The sequence below is a fragment of the Fusarium venenatum genome, assembly GCF_020744135.1.
Source record: "Fusarium venenatum strain MPI-CAGE-CH-0201 chromosome Unknown EDB82scaffold_2, whole genome shotgun sequence".
In the NCBI taxonomy this organism is placed as follows: Eukaryota; Fungi; Ascomycota; class Sordariomycetes; order Hypocreales; family Nectriaceae; genus Fusarium; species Fusarium venenatum.
The window spans coordinates 6,342,751-6,365,015 of NW_027072130.1; the positions used below are offsets into that span (position 1 = coordinate 6,342,751).

The 22,265-nt window shown below is 47.1% G+C and overlaps 10 protein-coding genes across 10 annotated transcripts; 7 read left to right on the forward strand and 3 right to left on the reverse strand.

Annotated features, from left to right (window-relative positions):
- Window positions 1-45: 45 nt before the first annotated feature.
- EDB82DRAFT_177169 (uncharacterized protein) lies at window positions 46-1,223 on the forward strand. Its single transcript, XM_025735437.2, has one exon. The coding sequence runs from the start codon at window positions 252-254 to the stop codon at window positions 1,098-1,100; it is 849 nt and encodes a 282-aa protein (XP_025586144.1). The 5' UTR covers window positions 46-251; the 3' UTR covers window positions 1,101-1,223.
- A 1,752-nt stretch (window positions 1,224-2,975) lies between these two features.
- Window positions 2,976-3,500, forward strand: EDB82DRAFT_177173 (uncharacterized protein). The gene has a single exon (XM_065607131.1). It carries the CDS (start codon window positions 3,095-3,097, stop codon window positions 3,425-3,427), a length of 333 nt encoding a protein of 110 aa, XP_065464909.1. The 5' UTR covers window positions 2,976-3,094; the 3' UTR covers window positions 3,428-3,500.
- A 1,503-nt stretch (window positions 3,501-5,003) lies between these two features.
- On the forward strand, window positions 5,004-6,558 carry EDB82DRAFT_427104 (glycoside hydrolase superfamily; the record flags this gene model as incomplete). The annotated part of the gene is made up of 4 exons (XM_065607655.1): window positions 5,004-5,277; window positions 5,316-5,425; window positions 5,493-5,997; window positions 6,050-6,558. The coding sequence occupies 4 exons, from the start codon at window positions 5,004-5,006 to the stop codon at window positions 6,556-6,558; spliced, it is 1,398 nt and encodes a 465-aa protein (XP_065464910.1).
- A 493-nt stretch (window positions 6,559-7,051) lies between these two features.
- On the forward strand, window positions 7,052-9,119 carry EDB82DRAFT_500070 (chromate transporter-domain-containing protein). Its single transcript, XM_025735440.2, has 4 exons — window positions 7,052-7,468; window positions 7,525-7,572; window positions 7,620-7,741; window positions 7,795-9,119. Exons 1-4 carry the CDS (start codon window positions 7,346-7,348, stop codon window positions 8,942-8,944), a joined length of 1,443 nt encoding a protein of 480 aa, XP_025586147.1. The 5' UTR covers window positions 7,052-7,345; the 3' UTR covers window positions 8,945-9,119.
- Window positions 9,120-9,831, reverse strand: EDB82DRAFT_500071 (uncharacterized protein). The gene has a single exon (XM_025735441.2). The coding sequence runs from the start codon at window positions 9,750-9,752 to the stop codon at window positions 9,186-9,188; it is 567 nt and encodes a 188-aa protein (XP_025586148.1). The 5' UTR covers window positions 9,753-9,831; the 3' UTR covers window positions 9,120-9,185.
- Window positions 9,832-10,844: 1,013 nt separating this feature from the next.
- EDB82DRAFT_575343 (amino acid permease-domain-containing protein) lies at window positions 10,845-12,973 on the reverse strand (the record flags this gene model as incomplete). Its single annotated transcript, XM_025735443.2, has 6 exons — window positions 10,845-11,148; window positions 11,203-11,455; window positions 11,502-12,097; window positions 12,148-12,319; window positions 12,368-12,607; window positions 12,706-12,973. The coding sequence occupies 6 exons, from the start codon at window positions 12,971-12,973 to the stop codon at window positions 10,914-10,916; spliced, it is 1,764 nt and encodes a 587-aa protein (XP_025586149.1). The 3' UTR covers window positions 10,845-10,913.
- Window positions 12,974-14,884: 1,911 nt separating this feature from the next.
- On the forward strand, window positions 14,885-16,815 carry EDB82DRAFT_536767 (FAD dependent oxidoreductase). The gene is made up of 2 exons (XM_025735444.2): window positions 14,885-15,511; window positions 15,566-16,815. The coding sequence occupies exons 1-2, from the start codon at window positions 15,299-15,301 to the stop codon at window positions 16,640-16,642; spliced, it is 1,290 nt and encodes a 429-aa protein (XP_025586150.1). The 5' UTR covers window positions 14,885-15,298; the 3' UTR covers window positions 16,643-16,815.
- Window positions 16,816-17,036: 221 nt separating this feature from the next.
- On the forward strand, window positions 17,037-19,043 carry EDB82DRAFT_500076 (major facilitator superfamily domain-containing protein). Its single transcript, XM_025735445.2, has 2 exons — window positions 17,037-17,755; window positions 17,810-19,043. Exons 1-2 carry the CDS (start codon window positions 17,188-17,190, stop codon window positions 18,712-18,714), a joined length of 1,473 nt encoding a protein of 490 aa, XP_025586151.1. The 5' UTR covers window positions 17,037-17,187; the 3' UTR covers window positions 18,715-19,043.
- A 161-nt stretch (window positions 19,044-19,204) lies between these two features.
- EDB82DRAFT_500077 (uncharacterized protein) lies at window positions 19,205-20,261 on the forward strand. The gene has a single exon (XM_025735446.2). It carries the CDS (start codon window positions 19,233-19,235, stop codon window positions 20,088-20,090), a length of 858 nt encoding a protein of 285 aa, XP_025586152.1. The 5' UTR covers window positions 19,205-19,232; the 3' UTR covers window positions 20,091-20,261.
- A 182-nt stretch (window positions 20,262-20,443) lies between these two features.
- Window positions 20,444-21,784, reverse strand: EDB82DRAFT_427214 (secretory lipase-domain-containing protein; the record flags this gene model as incomplete). Its single annotated transcript, XM_025735447.1, has 1 exon — window positions 20,444-21,784. One exon carries the CDS (start codon window positions 21,782-21,784, stop codon window positions 20,444-20,446), a length of 1,341 nt encoding a protein of 446 aa, XP_025586153.1.
- Between the last annotated feature and the right edge of the window lie 481 nt (window positions 21,785-22,265).

Sequence of the window (22,265 nt, forward strand, 5' to 3'; positions counted from 1 at the left end):
AGTAGAATCCATCCAATAGCGAAGTGTAATGCGTGCCATGGGCTGGGAACAAGGAATCCCCGCCTCACACTACCAACAACATGTGAGTCACAGCGACTTCCACAGAGTGCAAGGATAAGATAAAAGCTTGTTGGTCCTGCAAGTCTGCCAGTTGATACTACAACCAAGGACTCTTCCAAACATTAGTCCTTAGCATTGTTTCCCAGAAGTCGTCTTTTCCCAATCGCTACAACACGTATCCAGCAAACAAAATGTCATATCTTCGAGAACTAGATCTCTCAGGAAAGGTGGCTGTCATTAGTGGCGCATCTCGAGGTATCGGCCGCGCCATCGCGTCCAACCTCGCTTCTCGAGGATGCTCTATACTTGGAACATGCACCAATGATGAGAGTGTTGAGTCCTTATCAACTGGTCTCAACGATGAGATCATAGAGCGCGTCTACAAGGCATCATCACGAGATCGACCAGACAGTCAAAAGATAAGAGGAATTATTTCCGATGTCTTCTCGGATCGATGCGCAAAAACCATTGCGGATGCACTCAGAGACGACTTCAACGGTCGGGTGGACATTTTCGTCAACTCCGCTGGTGATCCAATGCCTGGTACTATAGGCAGCATGGGCACTGATGAGATACAGCGAAGCCTCTTGGGAAACATCCAAACGCCAGTTTTGATAGTTGAAGAGCTTGTTCGAAGGAAATACTTCCAGCCCAATAGCCGTATCATCTACATATCTTCCATTCGATCGCGTCTTCCATGGGCTGACCAACTCATGTACGCTGCTGGCAAATCTGCCGGCGAATCACTATGCAGAACTTGGTCCCAAGCGTTTGGTGGAAAGGACGAGAGATATTCATTCATGGCGGGTACGACGGTCAATGCTGTTACAGCTGGCTTGACGCAGACGGATGCTGTTATGGATTGTGGACCGGAGGCGGTTAAGAGATTTCAGGACGAGTTCTTCCCTTTACAGAGTATGCCTCAATTTGGACAGCCTGAGGATGTCGCAGATGTTGTAGGAATGCTTTGTGGACATGACGGAAGATGGATCACGGGGTCTGTTATTAGTGCTAGTGGAGGCTGTATCAAGATCGGGTGATATCAAAAAGAAGTAGAAATATGGTATGCACGTTTATTTATTGACTCATCATGTATTCTCTACAATGGGATCTGCTAAACACCAAAGAAGGATAAGTGCGCACAACAACACAGACCATCGTTGACACTTCAATTTGTCTACACAAGGGAAATACATGATTCCGATGGGAACTGCCTTTGTTTCAGACAAGCCTGTGTAAGCTTACACACCTTCTTTTGCCTTAGTTGACGCAGGGTTTCTGGCCAATATGAGGTGGCAGCTCATCGCCACCAAAGCAATTGTCAATCTTGTCAAAAACTTCTTTGGCCTGGCACATTTTCAGAAAGCGCGCTTTGACCAAGTTCCGGACGGCATTCCTCACATACTGCTGACTGCAGTCCCCTTTTCTGGCAGTATGCGGCACATGGGCAGTGAGAACACTATCATTGGCTGCATTAATAGAATTGATAGGGACGGCTGTGATTTTAAAGTACTTGGCTTCTGCATGAGCGATTCCTGGATACGTGCTCGAAACGATGAGATATGCCTTACCTTGGTCGCATCCCTTCCAAGATTCGTACGTCTTCCAGGCATGGTTGCTGGGATTGTAGATGCAGAAGCTCCAAAGGGGGCACCTATCAGATCCAATAAGTCTCAATACCACAAAGAGTTGAGCCCCGGCTTGGTCTTCGACTTGGATCTCTGTTGTGTTAGTATCGCGAGTGATGAAAGAGTTTACACTTGAGGCGATTCTTTTTGCTGTAGAGACGGCCTGTCCCCAAGGAGAAAAGAGGATAGGAGGAGGCATTCTGTCGAGAGTTTGAACAGCGTGCTTAGAAAAAAAGCTCGCTTTATCAATGTTGGTAGTGTACTTGGTCGTGTGTACTTTGAGGTTCCAGTCATTGATGATAGGAAGGGAAGTGGATTTATTATACTTACCGCTACTATGCGAGGAATATATAATGTGTGAGGACTTATAGTGTTCACATACCCTTGTATTTGTGTCTTCATCATGTATCGTGTTCACCTTCCAGGAACGTGTTGTAACTCGAACAAGTGTGATATTCATTAGCCATAAACAATGCTTGAGCATGGTGTCAATGACCAGAACACCCTATAATCTTTGGATGAGAGTGAGCATTTAAGAATAAAGCCATTGTCCAATCCAATGAATGAAACGCTACCAAAAAGAATTCATTGTTCTTTGTCACCGATAGTGCTGCGCATGAATAGGCTACTGTGATAGCAGCAAAAACTAAACCCTTTCTCCGGGCTATGACACTCTATTGTCCCTCGTTTCTGCAAGATAGGGACGGAAGGTTAGGGTTTAAAATAGACAAGAAATCATGGTGAATTATGGGAACAGCCAAGTCAACATGCCGCTGGGCCGATCTACAAAACAATGCTTGGGGCGCTGTGCGCGCCCTCGAGGATGCATTTTGACTGTCGCTAGCTAGCACGTTGAAAAACAAAGGGACAACAAAAGAGCACTGCAAGGTGTCATAGCCCGTAACGTTAGATCATGGAGGACCCGTGAGGAGACATCGCCGTTTGAGCTTTGGAAACAGCAGGTCGAAGAATTCACCCAGAGAAATCTGACGAAAGCCAGTGATAGACTACCTGCTTTTGATGCTATTTCTAAAAGCTTGTCTAGAAAAATTGGATGCAGTCCTCTGTGTGGGACCTGGGATGGAGACAAGCTGCTTGAAAGTCTTTGTTGGAAGACTAAGAACCGTCTTCCTAGTCCAATACATTCTCCTGGTGTGCCATCGTGGACTTGGATAGCGGGGTCTGGGGAGATTTAATTCGAGTTGACGAACCGAGACTGAAGGGAAGGCGTCCAAACGTCATCGGATGTCACAGTTGTTTCGATAAACACTGAAGCCGCGGGTTTATCCATCACTCTCAGAGGGGATCTTCATCGTAAGCAACGTCTGGATGATGGACTTCTAGAGAATTGGAAGAGGCTCATTATCAAGAAAAGGTATAGACCAAGCGTGTATTTGGACCATAACATGGGAGATGACCCAGACATTTACACTTTTGATACGCTACAATTTCCAGAAGGATCACCGCATAAATGGTTTGGCTACCCCAGGTGGCCCAATGGTCGACATGCTGAGACATTAAGGCTTTTACTACAGAAAGCTGATAAAAGACCGAACACCTTTCTCAGAATTGGCATTGGTATGATATTGGAGGAGCACTCGAGCAGGAGGAGGACGCCTAAACCTGTTAACCATGAGGGAATGATACCAGTACCATGTATTGATTATGGGATGACCCCAGACAAGTGGTTGAAGATTGATGAGGAGGAGTTAGTTGACCAGCAATTTACAGTCGTCTAAGAATAGAGTTGATTCTTTCAGATATAACGACTTTCAGCTTGGAAAATAAAATGAAATCATGTATGGTCCCTAGGAGTTGGATAGGTCGAATTATTGTCTTTAGTTGGTTTTCTGCCCTAATATTTCCTTACATGACTGTATTTAGGGTTGATGTAGGGTTGACTAAAGAGGCCAGACCCGTCTGTAAGGAATTTCTTATTGTTATACTGGCAGCAATAGTTCAATTCCGTTCAGCGTAATGTGCTAGATCCTACACTAATTGCCTTTGTGGTGATCAGTGAATATCGACCCCAGGCTTTGCATCAGTGGTAAAGGTCGTGTTGAAGCACCAGGAACGGAGTTGTCGCCATGCATTTCACATGTCGCTTATCTCTCTATCACGTAGTCGGCACCTTTAATTGATTGCCATAATGCCTCGGCAATGGGCGATCATGACCCGATAGAGCTTACAAGTCCGTCAACACCATAAAGCATTCCACGGCACTTGGTGTCATAGAACCTTGATTAGAGCATTGTTCGGCTCTTCGCCGGCGGTGATGCCAACTCATGAGGCCATCGCGATCGAAGATTATCGTTTTTCCATACCAATTTGAGCCTCGTAGTCGATATAAGGCTAGTCTGAATAAGATGGCAGCTTCCTAAAAGAATCTTCCACCACGGAGATTTAATCTTGGCTTGCAGATGTCAAGATAATAGGACCGAACAATATCAGGATATATCAAATTTGACAGAAAGCATGACCTAAAGAAACTTCATTACACATATAACAGCCAAAGGCGTTGGATTACCGATCGAAAACCTATGCAATATATCGCGTCCCAAATGCGACACCAGTCCACTCACACATGCGGGGGCGGCCCGAATTCAAAAGTGACTACATTCTGCCTATTCATCCAGACTACCTGCGAATAGTGTCAAATCTAAGCATACTAACTATGGGCTCGTGAAAGGAGTTGCCCGTTCGGTCCCGAATTAGACTTTATTGTTCAGGACCTCCGTCGCCCAAAAAGGTAGGTCGTATGTCCAGAGAGCCAGTGAAACAATGGCTCCAGTCTCAATTCCATGTTATTTCCTAAGCATTGTACACTTCACGACCTGATCGTGAACCGAGATGAAAAGGAAACACGCTCGTGCGGAAACTCCGCTGACAAGTGATACTAGACCAGATGTGTTTCGGGCCGATGCAGCATAGCAGCATTGAGTGGGCTGAGGTCATCTAGCTGATCCCTGTCCGTGATCACCCACTGAAACGTGGTACGCTCGTGCCCCAGACTTTCAATCAGAATGACCCCGCAAAACAGGGCATCGATCATGCGAATCGGGGCTTTGAATCAGTGGGTGTCCGAGTTCTAGAACTAGTTTGGATCCTTCACCCTCATCCTCTGAACAATGCTCGACACTGCAATCAAATCCTTCGCAGTGTGCTCGAAACGCCCTAGATAGTCTCGTCTCAAACAGAGACAGATCACAACTTGACATAAAAGAGCTTGATCCCACCGCTTTCTAGTCACAACATCATCATCCATCAATCTCATACTTTCATTCAATCATCATCTCTTCATCTCTTCTGTTGACCATGAAACTTCTTCAACTTGCCACCCTGGTGGCTTCCATCAGCCCATTCGCCAGCGCAGCAGACGCAAACGCCTGGAAGTCGCGAAACATTTATTTTGCTCTCACAGATCGTGTTGCGCGTAGCGGTAGTGATAGCGGCGGTAACGCCTGCGGCAATCTCGGAAACTATTGCGGTGGAACCTTTAAGGGTCTTGAGGCTAAGCTCGACTACATCAAGGGCATGGGATTCGACGCCATCTGGATCACTCCTGTTGTTGAGAGTAAGTATCTTGGTCGTATATCTGTTTGGATGATGTCTAACCTTTTTTGACAGACACGGATGGCGGATACCACGGATATTGGGCCAAAAATCTTTACGAGGTCAATGCCAAGTACGGAACCAAAGACGACCTGAAGAGTCTAGTCAACACTGCCCATAGCAAGGTAAGGGGGACATGATCCTGCCTGCACTTCGGCCTTTATCTCTGAAGAAACTTACTGACCGCCCCAGAACATGTACGTCATGGCTGACGTAGTAGCAAATCACATGGGTCCAGGCATCCAAAACCACAGACCCGAACCTCTGAACCAACAAAGTTCTTACCACTCTTCCTGCGCAATCGACTACAACAACCAAAACAGTATCGAGCAGTGTGAGATCGCTGGCTTGCCCGATCTCAACACTGGTAGCGCAACAGTCAAGAAGGTTCTCAACGACTGGATCTCATGGCTCGTCTCCGAATACAGCTTCGATGGTATCCGCATTGACACCGTCAAGCACGTCGAAAAGGGCTTCTGGCCTGATTTCCAGAAGGCCGCTGGAGTCTTCTCTATCGGTGAAGTCTGGGATGGAAGCCCTGATTACCTTGCAGGGTACTCAAAGGTCATGCCTGGTCTATTGAACTACGCCATCTACTACCCCATGAACCGCTTCTACCAGCAGAAGGGTGACCCATCCGCAGTGGTTGATATGTACAACGAGATCAGCCAAAAGTTTGACGACCCAACTGTCCTGGGTAAGTAATTATGAAGATGAGGTATAAATGCATTAACTAAGTCGTTACACAGGAACATTCATCGACAACCACGATAATCCTCGATGGTTAAGCCAGAAGAACGACCAGGCCCTCCTCAAGAACGCCCTTGCCTACGTTATTCTCTCTCGTGGTATTCCCATTGTCTATTATGGCACCGAGCAGGGTTACGCTGGAGGCAATGACCCCGCAAACCGTGAGGATCTCTGGCGTAGCAACTTCAAGACAGACTCAGACCTTTACCAGACTATCTCCAAGCTCGGAAAGGCCCGCTCCGCTGTTGGTGGTCTCGCAGGAAACGACCAGAAGTTCCTCAAGTCCAATGACAGTGCACTTATCTGGAGCCGTGCCGATAGCGATCTAATTGTTGTGACTCTGAATCGAGGAAAAGGATTTTCCGGAGAGTACTGCTTCAACACTGGCAAGAACAACAAGACTTGGGACAGAGTGCTAGGCCAAGGAACTGTCAAGTCTGACGGTAACGGCCAGCTATGTGTTAGCTACACTAACGGTGAACCCGAGGTTCTCGTTGCGGCAAACTAATGGGTGGTCGAGTTTAAAAGTAACTAGTACTGGTTACAGTCTTTTGTGTTGTATTCTACTTCTTATCTTATGAAACATAGCTTGAGCTCAGCAATTATTTTCCTCCAGACATCTATTCAAGTCCAGCCTTACAATATGCGAACAGCCCTGTGCAAGATATAATTTCACTGATGAGATAATAAGAGCCACTAACAGTCGGGCTCTATGAATTTTTTGATACTGGTTCTGATGACATGAACTGCACGCTGTGGGGTGTATGCACTGAGTCTTCCCTTTTCCCCATGTCTTTGTCGTCGCATCGATCGTCCTTGGCACTGGTTCAATCTTGAAGGGCTACAATATGCCAGATCAACAGGGGTTGAGATGAGTCACGCCGCATAGATGTTGCAATTTATCTGTCTGGTTTCCACCGCCACGGGTAGTAAAACGTGAGGAAACGCGGTCGGGATTGCATAGATACCTGTTGGTTTCGCACGTGTCAGGTTAGTCCCTCGACATTGGCTGCCAAACTATTTAGCGATTTACAGTTCATCCTTACCGTTGAGATTGACTTTCAGGGATAATGTCTCCGCTAATAACTGTTCCAAGGTACTGCTAATATTTCGTGCTGTACCTGACATCCCCTCATCATGATTGGCCAGTTATCCCTTTCGCCAAGCGATCAAAAAGGAATAGACGAAATGGCGTGCGTAGTCAAAAATGATGCTTAAAAGAAAGCGCCTGTCATTCAACTGTCCTCACTCCTTCATTCTCTCATCAAGACCTCGGTACTAGACACGTACGCGCTATGTCAATCGGAGGGTGGGAACACGCCATGCGCAGAGCTGCGGATGACAGTTTGCAGACTCTCAAAGTCAATTGGCATCTTGGCTTCACTTCATTTGGCGGACCACCTGTTCACTTTAAAATTGTTAGCTAAATCATCTCTTCTCCATCTACTCAACTGGCACAACTAACAACTCCAAGTTTCATGATAAATTCGTCAACAAGTTGAAATGGATAGACGAGCAAATAGTAGGACTCGTTGAAACGCCGACGTGGTCATTGCTAATACCGTTTAGTATCAAGAGCTCTTCAGCGTTTCGCAAGCTCTCTCAGGTCCTGGAAGCACCAAGATGTTGTATTGCATTAATCTCATCCACGGTGGATTTTTGCAAGCTGTCCTGGCATTTTTGATCTGGAGGTAGGTATACTCAACAACTGTAAGCCATTACGTCTAACAATCGACCTCAACAGTGTGCCTGGTTGCTTCGGCATGTTCGGACTCTCAGTTGGTGTGTCCAATATTGGCGACACTCTCCCTCGCGCAGTATACGCTCTTCTCTCCGGTTTGAACGCTGCAACTGTTGGAATCATTGCTCTGGCAGCGGTTGAGCTTTCCCACAAAGCCATCACGGATCAAACAACTAGACTTATTCTTTCCCTGACTGCCATGGCCGGAATGTTGTACAACGCGCTATGGTATTTCCCTGCGCTGATTGTTGCAGGCGGCTGCGGTGCAATAATTTACGACTACAGGTGGCTTCACCGTCCTGCACGAGGTATTAGGAATATCTACCTCCGGGCCAGGAGAGGAAGGGTTGCTGAAACGGAGAATGTCCAGGGCGCTGAGAATGGAACTGGCAGCGATGATGGTATAAACCTCCGTGAGCGTGACACAACCGATGAAAGAGAATCTGAAACCCGCGTCGTTCCGCAGGAATATCGCCTTGGCTTCTCGTGGAAGTCTGGAGCAGCGATCATCGTCGCATTTCTCATCACTTTCGTCGTCGTCGTTTCCCTTCGAGGCACCCTGCCTCACGCTCCTCTTCTATACAAGCTTTTTGCCAATCTCTACCTTGCTGGTACAATTATATTTGGCGGTGGTCCCGTGGTGATTCCCCTCCTTCGAGAATACGTGGTGGCCGAAGGATGGGTCAGCCCTCGCGACTTTTTAATCGGCCTTGCCATCGCGCAAGCTTTTCCCGGACCAAACTTTAACTTTGCCGTATTTCTCGGTGGTCTTGCAGCTGTTCATGGAGGTTATCCTGCCATTGCGGGTGCGTTGATAGCATACCTTGGCATATTCGTCCCAGGAATGGTTCTCGTTCACGGCACGATGGGGATCTGGGAGGTTCTGAGAAGCAAACCGTGGGTCAAGTCTGCCCTGCGAGGTGTAAATGCAGGCGCTGTAGGACTCATATATACAGCTGTGTATAGAATCTGGCAAGTTGGATACATCGATGAGGGCTTCCAAGCGGGGAAGAGTCTGGCCGATGATCCATGGTGGGTTGTTGTCACAGCGACGTCTTTTGTAGGAGCGCGGTACTTCAAGGTTCCGGTGCCTCTGGCAATTCTTCTCGGTGCTTGTATGGGACTTTTGAGGTATGGGATTGTGACTGCTTAGAGACGATATGGAAAAAAGGAAAGTTGAGTTTGTAATATACAAACACTTTAGCATAAAAGACAGCTGTTTTTAAGCTATATAAATAGTATCGACTTTATTTTCTTTCAACCCTAACTAGCTATAAAATTACTTCAATATATGTAGCTGTAATTAAGAAAATAAAGTAATATCTTGAAGTAAATGCCCTATATACAGGAAGACAAGTAGTCTATATATAGACAAAATAACTCGTTATACAGACTTAAGCAGAGTAGACACAGGCAACAGGGTTCTTGTTCTCAGTAGCACGGACAGTAATAGCCTGGCAGTTCTGGTTGCCACCAGGGTTCTTGTTTCCAACATCAGCCCAGATACTGTAAGAGCCGCCAGCCTTCTTGCTGTTGGGGCACGCAATGAAGCCCTTGCCACCGAAAGTGAGGTCTCCGTTCTTAGCAACCTTCCAGCCCTTTGTCTCGGCGTTCTTGGGAAAGTTGAGGCCCTTGTCTCCGAAGGTGGCGTAACCGAGGACGCCCTGGCCCATGCCTGAGCGGTCGACGTAGGCCACCTGAGGGTTTCTGCCGAAGATGTAGAGGTTGAGTTCACCAGATTTGTTGATATTGAATGTGACTTTGTTTTCGGTGAGGCCTCGGTCACAAGCGGCGCCCTGGTTCTTAAGCTTCAGGGCAAAGTGTCCGTTGGAAGCTTGGAGGGCAGCGTGGTCAATTTCCTTGTTGCCCTGGCGAAGTGCAACAGCGTTATATTCTGTCACTTCGGCGGCAGAAGCCATGCCAGCGGCGAGGATAGTAGTGAAAAAGGTGGCGAAATGCATATTGATAGTGTAGTAGTAATACGGCGAGTAAGGTAGATAGTTGGTTTAGTTGAGGTTGATTGTTGAAAGTGTGTGGAAGTTGTATGTTTAGAATTCCAAAGTCTTATGGATATAGTCTTTATATATATTTGTCTTCATGTCGATCTTTATATAAGTGCCGATGTAGCCGAAATATTACTTACCATCTGATCAGAGAATACGAGATGGTCTGACGGGTCTGGCTGGGACTCGAGCACTTAGCTCGTGTACAGACCAAGGAACCCCGGCTTAGTCTAGAACTTACCGTATCTCCAGAAGAAATACAGATCTACATAGTATATTTTATGGAAATCTAGAAAACCTTGTAAGACTTCAACATGGTATTGCTTATAGCTACACACCGATAGTTCATGACCACTTCTATCCATAAATATGTGCCTATTTGTTCAATTTTTATTCGTGCACCGAGAACCTTAGACCACGCTGTCCTTAAAATAGAGTCAACCCTTTGCATTGAACCCACTACAATGGATGTGCAAGCCCTTCCATTCCGTCAACTATGTAATAAACATTTGAATAATTGACTGCTGAAAGACAGTCCGCCAGACTAAGGCTGGACAAATTAGACTTTGTATGGTATTTCATATACGTTGAAAAACACAGATAGCAAGAACATTCAGGATTTGTTGCCGGCTAAGACACATCACTTAACATTTTCGGCAATTACCTAACCGCAAATATTAGTCAAAAGTCCCTATAAGTATGTTTACATGGACTGAGACGATTTATTTTGTGCCACAACGTATAACTGGAGTCTGGTAAAGCATGATTTCAAGCACATACCTCCATCATACAACAGTGTTTGACCGCAACTTTGTGACGCAGGGACCATTTGAAATAATCATGGACGGCCAGCTCCGGAATTGGAAGGCAAAAAAAACAATAGCCAAGGTGGTGTAATGCATTTATATACAGCAATCATATTGTCATAATAGTTCAGCTCAACTTTCTGTTTCCATATTGAGAATTTGAGCAGAAATACATCAACTAGACTCTAGACGAAGACCCAGGAGACTATTCTTGTGAAGTAAAAGATTTCAATTTAATTGTACAGGCTCTATGACTTCAAGTGTGACGAAAGGCTTATCGACGAGATTGGATTCCATCTACAGACTGCATCGCTTAACTTTTAAGTGAGGCTTCAGAAGAGGTAACCAGGATTGGCCTCTGTCGAAGGTTCCCAGCCTCATCGTGCTCTTCATCCCATTGGACAAGATCGACATTGGGAACTCGGACCAAACGGTGACTATTGGCTCCGTTGTCATCGACCTCGGTGATCTCGGTGCGAATACTGTAACCTTTCCACTTCGGCAACAGATACATCCAGAAGGCGTAGTAAATTGCACACACAAGAACGCTAGACTGATGTTAGTATCTGTGGACGGCTAATAAGGGAACAAGTACTACTTACATTGCAATTCCAACAACACAATATGTGGCATACCAGAAGCTGACATCACCAGCATACGGGCCACCCTTGGGAGGATACCAAGGCATGACAAGAACAAAAAGCTGGATGAGGGTGTAGAATATAACGGCGGGATGCCAGGCCTTGAAGTCGGATCGTCCAATGCCTGCCTTGGTCCGTCTTCGACGAAGCACATAAACACCAACGGCCATAGCAAACCGGAACATCGCATCAGGGTATGTTCCCAAACTGACAACTACTAAATATTAGCGATGATACAAGGACGAATAAGGTGGCCATACCAAATGTGAAAGCATCACCAGCGGGGGGTGCGACAATCATGATGAAGGTCAATACCCACTTGAGGAAATAAGGGCCAAGCGGTGTTCCAAAGGGTTTAGTAGAGACCCAAAAGTTGGTAAAGGGCAGAACACCCTGCCGTCCAATCTCGCGAAGCATCCGTGCGGAACCAACCAAGACAGCGAGAAGATTGCCAAAAGCACTCAGTAAAACAAGGAAGTTGAGTACATTAGCAGCTGCCTCACTACCGCCAAACAGTTTAGAGAAGAAGATAGAGGCGGCAGTCTCACTTGCTTCGGCGAATTCTTCTTTTGGCACGACGGCAAAGTAGGCAATATTGCATAGCATGTACAAAACAGCAACGACTGTAAGAGAGACGGTGCCGTTTCGCTTGAGAGTGGGAATTGGGTTTTGGATTTCGTTGACAACGTTGAAGGCGTTATAGTATCCGGCGTAAGAGAACACGATACTGACCAAGGCACTGGCCAGGTCATTTCCATTAGGGGTGGCACCTTGAAAAGCATTTCTAAAGTTATGGCCTGGATCAGGGATACTGTCGATGTTGCCACCAAGAACAACAAGACCGGCAATGCTAATGCTAGAGAGGATATCAGATGTGAAATAAACATTGCAAGTGAAGGAACTCACAAGATAAGGGTGAGGATCTTGAGCGCACCGATGAAGTTGACCAACCACAAGGAGTACTTGTTGTGAGCGATAACAAAGATGACAGCGAGGGTATAAGCCGCTATAGCAACACCGCGCATCTGCCACTCGGTTGGAGTCTCACCAGTCATTCGCCAGAGGTACTTTGAGAGAACTGCCATGCATCAGATATGAGAGGTAAAAAGAAAAAAATCGAACTTACCGACAGCGTTACTGCTGCTGAAGGATAAAATGACTGACTGAACAGCAAAGGTAACAGGGAAGAAATGTTTGGGTCGAGGGTAGGCCTGTTCAAGATAGACAACCTCGGAGCCACTGCGGTTGGGGAAATAACTGGCAAGCTCCAGATACACACTGAAACCTGAAGCAGCCATGATAAATCCGATGACCCAAATGATAAGTGCCAGGCCAACAGAGCCCGCACGATTGAGGATACTGGCGGCTAAAATGCTGTGTCAGTGAAAGACTCCAGATTACCATCAATAAAATTACTTAGATAAGAGACTTGGGGAAGATAGCAACAGGACAGTAAGTACGTACGTGTAGAAAAAATACCAGTACCAACCATCATGTTGACATTGAGGAAGATAACCGTAAGCCATCCAACATTGTATCCGAGGGGGGATTTCGCCTCAACAGGAGCACCGACGGCTTCTTGGTATGAAGGCTTGGATCCATTGCCGCCTTTGACTCGTGTGTATGCAAGGTCGCCATCGTGAATGACGGAGCGTTCGGAGTCGCTTGCTTCAGGATCGGCTGATAAGTCGGGGGCCGTCTTCTGACTCCCGAAAATGTTGGAGAAGCCCATTGCGAAGGGGAAGGACTATGACTGCGATGGTTGGTTGGAAGACAGCTTGGTTGGGACTCTCTGATTTCGCGGGAGAAAGGGATGCGACGAGATACTGTGATATATATCAGAAGTATGGAGCGATCATGGTATGAATGATACCATTTTAGCTCATCTTGATATAGGTCAACCAACAGTCTAGATGAGTTATTTTCTCTACTTGTTCAAGGTTTGACTCCTTATTACCGACGGTTGTAGCTCCTTTAGAAACGCCTCCGCTATGGCATTGTAACATTATCATAAGGTTAATCCACATGGGGTATCCATATGCGGCTGGGGGTTGTACTTGAGAGATAACATGGTTGGTGGCGAATAATGAAAAGCCGATATCTTGGTACTACCAAACCATTATGAATACAGCTCTCAGCAAGTGCATATATGTTATGTCGAGTAATGAGATATGTATAAACTGATCTGGACTTGCACCAGAGTTGATGTGGTTGGATTGCCATGGGTAGGTCTCTGCAGCTGCAAGTGGTAAGCTCGTTAGAGAACTAGAATCAATAGCCTTGGAATACTACCCAAGATTCCATACAGCTCTTTTCAATGATTGAACCTAAAAGAACAATTCACTCTCATTCATTGCATGGGTTCTTCACGTTCTAGACACTTAGTTGTCTCAATCAAGGAACACCTCCCTTGTTTCACTCAATAAGATTTGAAGCTAGCAGTTGCGCAATAATGAGATGCGATTCTTCTATCTACGAAACAATAAAGAAGTGGGTTGATGGGATAACGACATTGCTTGCTGTTATAACGAATCTCTGAGATGTGTCTGGATTGGGACTAGTCTCACGGACGGATGAGTAACCGGGTCCCGGGACAGTAGTGCCGGCCCATGACCTCCTGGGCTATATATAGAGGCATGCGCAATCTACTGAACTCGGGGAGTAAGGTAAGTGTCAGTGACAAGATACAGATCTTGATATGCTTTATAACTACAATACATGAAAAGGCGGATAGGACGATCTGATAGATATGGGAATCATACCTGCGACGTCGTGTATACCCTGCCAGCGAGAGCTGCATGAGAAGACGCCCATCCTTGGCCCGAATCATGATATACACTAACGTCCTCTCGCTTGTTTCTGTATTGACAGAACTAACAATGTTCCACACAAGCACCGCAGGTAGGTTGCGAGCCACCACATCTTATTTTGCGATGGCGACAAGATTCATATGCCAAGGACACGTTTTGGTATCTCCGGGGTAATTTGACCGGTGGCCCTCTTCGCATGTCTCGCTTGAGTACCTATGAGGCTGTAAAATGGGTCGTCGAGGAGGCGTTTTATTTGTTATCAAAGATGAGCAGCTCAATTCGACGCTTGCTACTAGGCGCTTATATATCGTGCACAATTAAGCTGCATGTAAGGAGTCTTACCACGTTTGTTTCTCATGAGATCCCATAGCATCACATTGGACTTGGAATTATCTCTTTGCAGAGCAGGTAGCGAAGTTTAGGCGAATAAAAGACGCCATTGTTCTAATATTTGTTTAGTCACTTCCGCTGCGTTATGGCTAGATGTTTCACGATCCTAAAGCGTATAGTCGAGCCGCATGGAAGAACTTTACATTCCCTCTATTCAACCTAATCTTTGCTATGAATTATATAGCAAATATATTGTAAAAATGATTTATATATCAAGAGCGATAAATGGTACGATATTGCAATATGCTCCGACGGTGTGACGACGATTCATACACTGTTCGGGACGGCATCCGTTGGCAACGGCAGATGCTATGTCCGGTTATCGGCACCGGGACCGTTGTTGAAGAGGTTTTCTTTTCGCGAAATTACTCACTTGACACGTGCCCCATGTTCAAATTATATCCTCCTGTCATGACCGCCAGGCCTCAATAATATTCACCGCCATAATTGGATGTGCACTTGTTGTGTTTCCCAAGAACTGTCCACCTGACCATGGTCAAATCCGGGGTAGAGACCGATGAAGCGGGGAACAGTACGGAATTGGTGGAGGTTGTCCATGTCCACAGCCACTGAAAGCTTCCATCGGCTACGCTAACTGATTTTGCGGTCCTTATGGAGAGACTCTATGAACCTTTTCAATCTTGTCCAACCAGAACATGGCCATCGTATCATCTGGTATCGCGATATCGGATCGGGATCCGAGGTAGCTATTATCTTCAACCAGCCAAAGCAACCTGAGAGTCAGCATGCAGGTATTTTTAACAAGGCCTCGCCTCTACTCCATTACTCTGTTCTTCTCTTTATCTTCATCACTGTCGACTTGAAACCTCTGGACTATCCCGGCCATCTCAAGCACAATGTCTCAAGACCCAACACGCCAATCGATCCTCATTCTCGGTGGCGGCTGTTTCGGCTTGGCCACGGCCTTTGAGCTTGCGCAACAGGGTTACAAGAACATCACAATACTCGAAAAGGACGTGGATGTGCCGAGTCGGTTCTCAGCAGCTTACGACCTCAACAAGGTCATCCGCGCCGAGTATGCAGATGACTTTTATACCCAACTGGCCCTGGTACGTAACCTATTCACTCTCTATGTGGAGACCTGAGGTTGACATTTCTGGCAGGACGCCATTCGCAAATGGCAATCAGATCCCCTTTACGCACCTCATTACCACCAAACAGGTTTCCTCAACGTGACATCCGGCAAAGCTGCCCAAAACACAAAGGGTGCAGTGGAGAGCTACTTTCAGTCTCTTCAAAAGAATCCAGCTTTCAATGGCCAAACCACGCGTGTCGACAGCAGCCAAGAGATCAAGAAGCTCGTCCCCAAATTCACAGGTCCTCTCACGGGCTTCAAAGGCTATCACAACAAGCTTGCCGGTTATGGCCACTCTGCTAATGCTTTGAGAGCTGTTTATGAGCAGTGTGTTAAGCTTGGTGTCAAGTTCCATCTGGGCAAGAATGACGGTGAAGTTGACTCTTTGTTGTATGCGTCAAGTCGCGAGGGTACAAAGTGTATCGGCGCTCGGACTCGTGGAGGAAGCATTCACACTGCTGATACGACTATCGTCGCTCTGGGTGCTGATGCTGCCAACCTCCTTCCTCGAGTCGGGAAGCAAATGACAGGTCGGGCCTGGGGTGTCGCACACATCCAACTTACAGACGAAGAAGCAGCTCACCTCAAGGGAATCCCCGTCACAAACGTGCGAGATTTGGCATTTTTCTTTGAGCCTGATCTGAAGACCAAGAAACTCAAGTTCTGCCATATGGGAGGTGCTTTTACAAACTACTCTTTCACCAAAGATGGCCTCTCACTTCCCTTCCCCGAATTGTCTGATTCACAATTCATGCCCCTCGAAGACGAGACACACATCCGCCAACTTCTGAGAGAAGTGTTTCCCCAGCTTGCAGACCGACCCTTGATCGACCAGCATCTTTGCTGGTTCGCGGATACGGATGACTCTGACTTCATCATCGACTACGTCCCTGATACGAACGGTACCCTGGTAGTTCTGAGTGGAGATAGTGGACACGGATTCAAGATGATGCCAATCTTCGGGCAGTTTGTGCATAAATTGCTTGTTGATGAGAGACAGGATCAACGAAAGTGGCAGTGGAAAGGCAGCAAGGCAAAGGCAGCAGCTGTTTGGAGGAGTAGCGATAGTCAAGAGCTCGCCAGTGTTCCTCGAGCCAAGTTGTGAGCCTGCTATAATAGGCTTTAGATTTTACTACAAGCTCTCTTGTTTTTGCTAGGTGCAATAACATTAATTACGATTGTTTCCTGCCTTGACCAATGCCGATCCGGACATCAGTCTTCACAGTCTATTATGCTTTTGATCTAGTAAAGCTCAATCGCTGTATATTGAGATACAACAAAGCGGTGAAACTCACTGTCTCTTGCGTGCATTACTGTCTTGGCTCGGACAGTTCGGGTCCTTTTGACTTACCCGATCCTTCGTCTTGAACCTGATTGATCAGTGAGTCATTCGTGCATCATACAAAGGCCATCCCATTCGTCAGCTTACGCGCTTCCCCCATGATTTACCTACCATTCTAGTTTGCCGATCTGATAAGTGGAAATTGATCAGATAAGCAGCCACATATCGTGACCGATAACTCCGCGCTACTTGACTGCGGAAGCGACGGTTTCCGGTTGCTGCCTGTCACCTGCGGGGTATATATACTGTATGGAAGACTGGAGATCTGACTGTTATCTAGATGATCTCATCAATCAGTCTGCAACAAAATGGCCGACGTGAAACAGAACCCTCTCGGACCTGTGTTAGATACTGAGCTCGCTGTCATCACAGCGACTCATCCGGACCCATATCTAGTCGCCTTCAATGACCTCGACAGCGACAACCCCAAGAATTGGCCGGAGCGACGCAAGTGGGCCGTCACGAATGTCCTTTCAGTAACCGGGTTTAACCGCATCCTTGTATCAACAGTTATGGCTCCTGCACTGTCCGTCATCGCCAAAGACTTGGATATGACACCGACACAGTCAGTAATGGCATTGAGTATCTACCTCTTGGCTACTGCCTTCGGGCCTCTTGTCATTGGGCCTCTGTCTGAAGTTTACGGGCGCAAAACCATCCTACACGTCTCTAACATCTGGTTTCTTATATGGAATGTCGCATGTGGCTTTGCAAACACAAAAGAGTTGCTGATCGGTGCAAGGTTCCTTGCTGGGTTTGGAGCCAGTGCTGTTTACGCCCTTGGAGGAGGCGTTCTAGGTGATATCTGGCGTCCAGATCAGCGTGGAAAGTCACTCGGTTGGTATATGGTCATTCCTTTGATAGGTGCTGCAGTCGGTAAGTATCAATAATCTTATCTTTGTAGCAGCAAATCACTGATTCTTCCAAAAGGTCCAATCATTGGAGGGTTTATGACCTACAGAGTCACCTGGAGATGGATGTTCTGGTCAACCTCTTTGTTCCAAGTAGCAATGGCCGCTCTGTCATTCACTACTTTCCAAGAGACATATGCACCGGCAATTCTAAGGCAACGAGCTCAGAGGTTACGCAGGGAAACTGGCGAGCCATACTACACATATGCGGATCGTACTCAAGAAGAGATGCCTTTGACAAAGATTCTTGGTCAAGCTATGAGTCGTCCTCTGCGCCTACTAGCATTCCATCCAATCATCCAAGTCGCAGCTGTTATCTCAGCCCTTAGCTATGGCCTTCTATACATTGTACTATCTAGCTTTGCAGAGCTCTGGGGGCAGCATTACGGACAGTCTGTCGAAATCAGTGGCTTACACTACATCGCATGCGCCCTTGGAGAACTTCTCGCATCACAACTCGGCGCACCGCTTATGGACTATTGGTTCCACAAAATTGAACGTCGCACAGGAGGTCAGCATCTTCCAGAGCACAGAGTCCCCTTGATGCTCATGTTTGCTTTTGTGGCACCAATCGGGTTCGTTGTCTACGGGTGGTGCGCTGAGTACCGAGTTCACTGGGCTTGGGTTGATGTCGCCATCTGTGTCACAATGTTCGGTATGCAAATTGCGGGGATGCCGTTGCAGGCATATCTTATGGATTCGTATCCAGATCATACCTCTAGTGCCATTGCAGCACAGCAGTTTCCACGCAGTTTGGCAGCTTTTCTGTTCCCGCTTTTTACACCCCAGATGTATTCTGCGCTGGGGTATGGATGGGGAAATAGTGCTTTGGCTTTCGTCGAATTGGCTCTAGCAATAGCTGCACCGATCATGCTGTTGAAGTATGGTGTCAGGTTGAGAGCACGAGCGACTTCGAGTCTGTGATGTTTTGGGCAGCATCGGAGCAGCGACATTCGTATACCCATGATTCCGAAGCTACACAACGAGGCGATAAACCCCCAGTCGAGAACTTGGCCAAGTATGCCTCAGGGTATCAGAGACGTCAGCTTTCCAAAGCACAAGAAACGAGATACAAGTCACTTTATGCTATTGGGAACAGATCCCAAGATTATCATTTATTGTTATCCCTCAAAACACAAGCGTGAGCTTTCATGTTACTTAATAGAAATGCTAAACCCAGCATTATTGTCAATCTCAGATGTTGTTTTCCTTGATCCCAGAGCGTGTGAAACGCGACTACCACCTTTGTGAGCCATTTTTATGCTGACACTTCTGTCTTACAATTACGACCAATCCAGAATTAGTGGGTTATCATCTTGTTATAGTGCTTACAGTGCTTATGTCAGGCTGTAGGGCGTAGCAGATATAGATAAGTACCGCCAGATCCCAAAGTCATCTGGTCACCAGATTGTCCTGCAAAATCATCCTCAACAATCAAGACAATGGCATCCACACAACAACCAAATACTGCACCATCCAGTACCCACGACGATGGCCTTAAAATTATTCACGCTGGTCTATACCGCACAGCCACCAAGTCTATGACAGAGGCATACCGTATTCTAGGCTACAACGCTCATCACGCTCTCGACAACGTCTGGGCAGTCCCTTGGTCAAGTCTCGAGCAGGCAGCTGAAGCGACATGGCCTCACCTCGCTGAGCTCCCAGAGTATACCTACAAGAGCCCAGATGGGAGTGCGTCACCTCGGCCACCGTTTAACAGAGACGACTGGCAGAGTATTTGGGGTCAGTACGACGTTGCTACCGATGTCGCGTCGACCTTTGTGCCGGAACTTATCAAAGCATATCCTGATGCCAAAGTCGTCGTTGTCCAGAGGAAGTTTGAGAGTTGGTGGTCATCGTATAAATCGGAGTTGTTACAAACTCTCTACAGCACCACCGCCTTTCAACGTTTTGTTGCATGGCACATCTTGCGCTTTCGTGCACCACAAGCCATGATGAAAATCCACGCAGGTTTCTTTGGTGCCAATGAGTACTCACTCGAAGCTGTCGAACTACGAGCAAGAGATACATACGAGGAGTATTATCGCAAAGTTCGCGAGGCTGTGCCTTTGGAGAGTGGAAGACGGCTGGATTACAATCTTGGAGATGGGTGGGAACCACTATGTGGGTTCCTTGGAAAGGACGTGCCAGTTGTGCCGTTTCCAAGAGTAAATGATCGCGCTGATCACAGTGCAATGGTAAAGAGGAATAATCGGAAAATGATGGTGGATGCGCTGAAGGTCATTGGACCTATCGTTGCAGCTGCGGTCAGTGTTGTTTTCTACTACTGGAGGTGATGGCTTCAGGGTATCGTTTGGACGCTGGAGGCATAAGGAACAGGATTATTGGGGCAGTTCATATCATTAAGACTGTCTTGAGGTTATTGACTTCTAACTTAACAATGATAATAAGTCTCTTGTATTCGCATGGAATCCCTTCGTATAGTAGGTATGCCCCTGTCCTTCTCTACGTCTTTGGTAGCACCACGTGATGTCTAACATGATATAAAAACTGCTTTGTTTTATCCAGGTCAATTAAATTATATAGCCTATTACATGATCATCGATGCTTCATCATGTAGATGTCCAGAAAGCTAGACATCCAAAGTCCTCAATCCACCCCAAATCATCAGTGGCTGAGCTATAACTAATTACCACAAGCTAAACACACCGTTTGGTACATTCCTCTTCTTTAAAGGGATTGCAGTACTATTCCTTGTTACGTTCTGAATAGTACACCCCTCAGTCTTATACACACTTGCGTACTGGCCTGTCAGAACAGTTGCCAGCCACTGAATAGCAGGAGCAGCGCTAAGAACAAATTCTTGAGCGTGTGTTCCAACGGAGTTACGCTGGTACAAGATGTTGGCTCCAACGGCGCAGTATCGCTCAATTAACTTGTCCGTGTTGGCAATGGGGCTGATCTCATCATGAACAGCTTGGTAGGCAAAGATAGGCCATTGAGGGACGCCGTGATAACCCATTATGCCATCGCGGTTGATGACCTTCAGGACCTTGGGATCGCGGAACAAATCCATGCCGTATTCGAAGAAGTCAAAGATGTCGGCCCCAGCGTATGCGGCACCGGCTTCCTCAACGGTGAAGTTCTCTACAGCCAGGAAACCAGTCTTGTTCTGAGGCCCCTCTGTCTTGAGCTTCGAAATGACATACTTCTGTACTTCGGGGTACTGGCTTGTGATTCCAAGAATGCCACTAGGTGCTAAGCCTGCAGCATCTTTTCCGGAGATGCTCTCCACCACAGCAGTGATGTTGGGTGTTATACCGCCAATGGCAGCGCCAACAACAGTTTCCTGGAGGTCGGGTGCATATTGCACTGCAAGCTCAGAAGCCCATTCGCTGGCCAATGCGCCTCCAGAGTATCCCCAGAGCGCAACACGAGACGAGGTAGTGTTGAGACCAAGGCCTAGAGAAAGCACGGCGCGTATGGAATCAAGAGTTGCGTGTCCAGAGATGACACCAGCTGTGAAGGAAGCCAAGGGGCCTTCATAGTCAGGCACGTTGAGAAAGACGCCCAGACCCAAAGCAAGATTGAACAAGTCAGTGCCACCAGAAGAATAGGCAGTGTAGCTAGGACTAGCGTCGACATCAGCCGAGTCGTAGGGTACCTGGTACGAAATAACAGCACTCTGGTTGAACACACGGGCAGCAGTGCTGTTCGCTCCTAGCTTGGGAACATAGAGTGTTGTGACAGCCCATGTGGCTTTATACTGGCTGTCGGTTGTACGGTAAAGAACGTTGTAGATGGCGGAGCTGTTGCCGACAATGGCGGACAGGTTTCCGGGTGCAGGACGCAGACGAAGCACGGTGCCAGGTTCTTCATCTTCGTAACCATCGGGAGCAGAATACCACGGATCTTCACTCGGTGGCAGGGGTTGAGAAGATACCGATCTTTTGTAAATGTGGGATGAAGGGATAGCTGCAGCGAGGCCCAACCAAAGGCTCAAGAGAGCCAGAACACGATGAATAGCCATTTCAGGTAATTATGGTATAACTAAGAGAACTACGAAAGCATGCATTCAACGGCGGGGATCTAATTCTTTTTAACCTTGACCGTCGACGTTATAACTGTAGTGCGGAGTTTTTATTAATACAGGTAGTTAAAGTCATGACGACAGCGCACAATTGATGGTGCATAAGCCGACACATCCGTTTGAACCAGGGCTCAGCTACATTAATGGGAAATCCTGAAAGGATCCATGCTCAGCCTTTTGACAACTGGATGATGACGGGTTAGTTCTGGAGCTAAGAGGGTCGGTAGCGAATCATAGCTCCGCAGCCTCGTCTTACGTATGAGGGGAACGGAGAAGGACGGTAAAATCTGGGACCGAGAGACCGGGCTTAGCTGTGCCTTGATCGGTCTTAGGTCTAAGGTCTAGGCGAAGTAATGCCACAGGTAGGCGGAGTTGAGAGGGGAAGGGAATTCACAGTCAGCTTTTAGGAGGCGGAGAATGG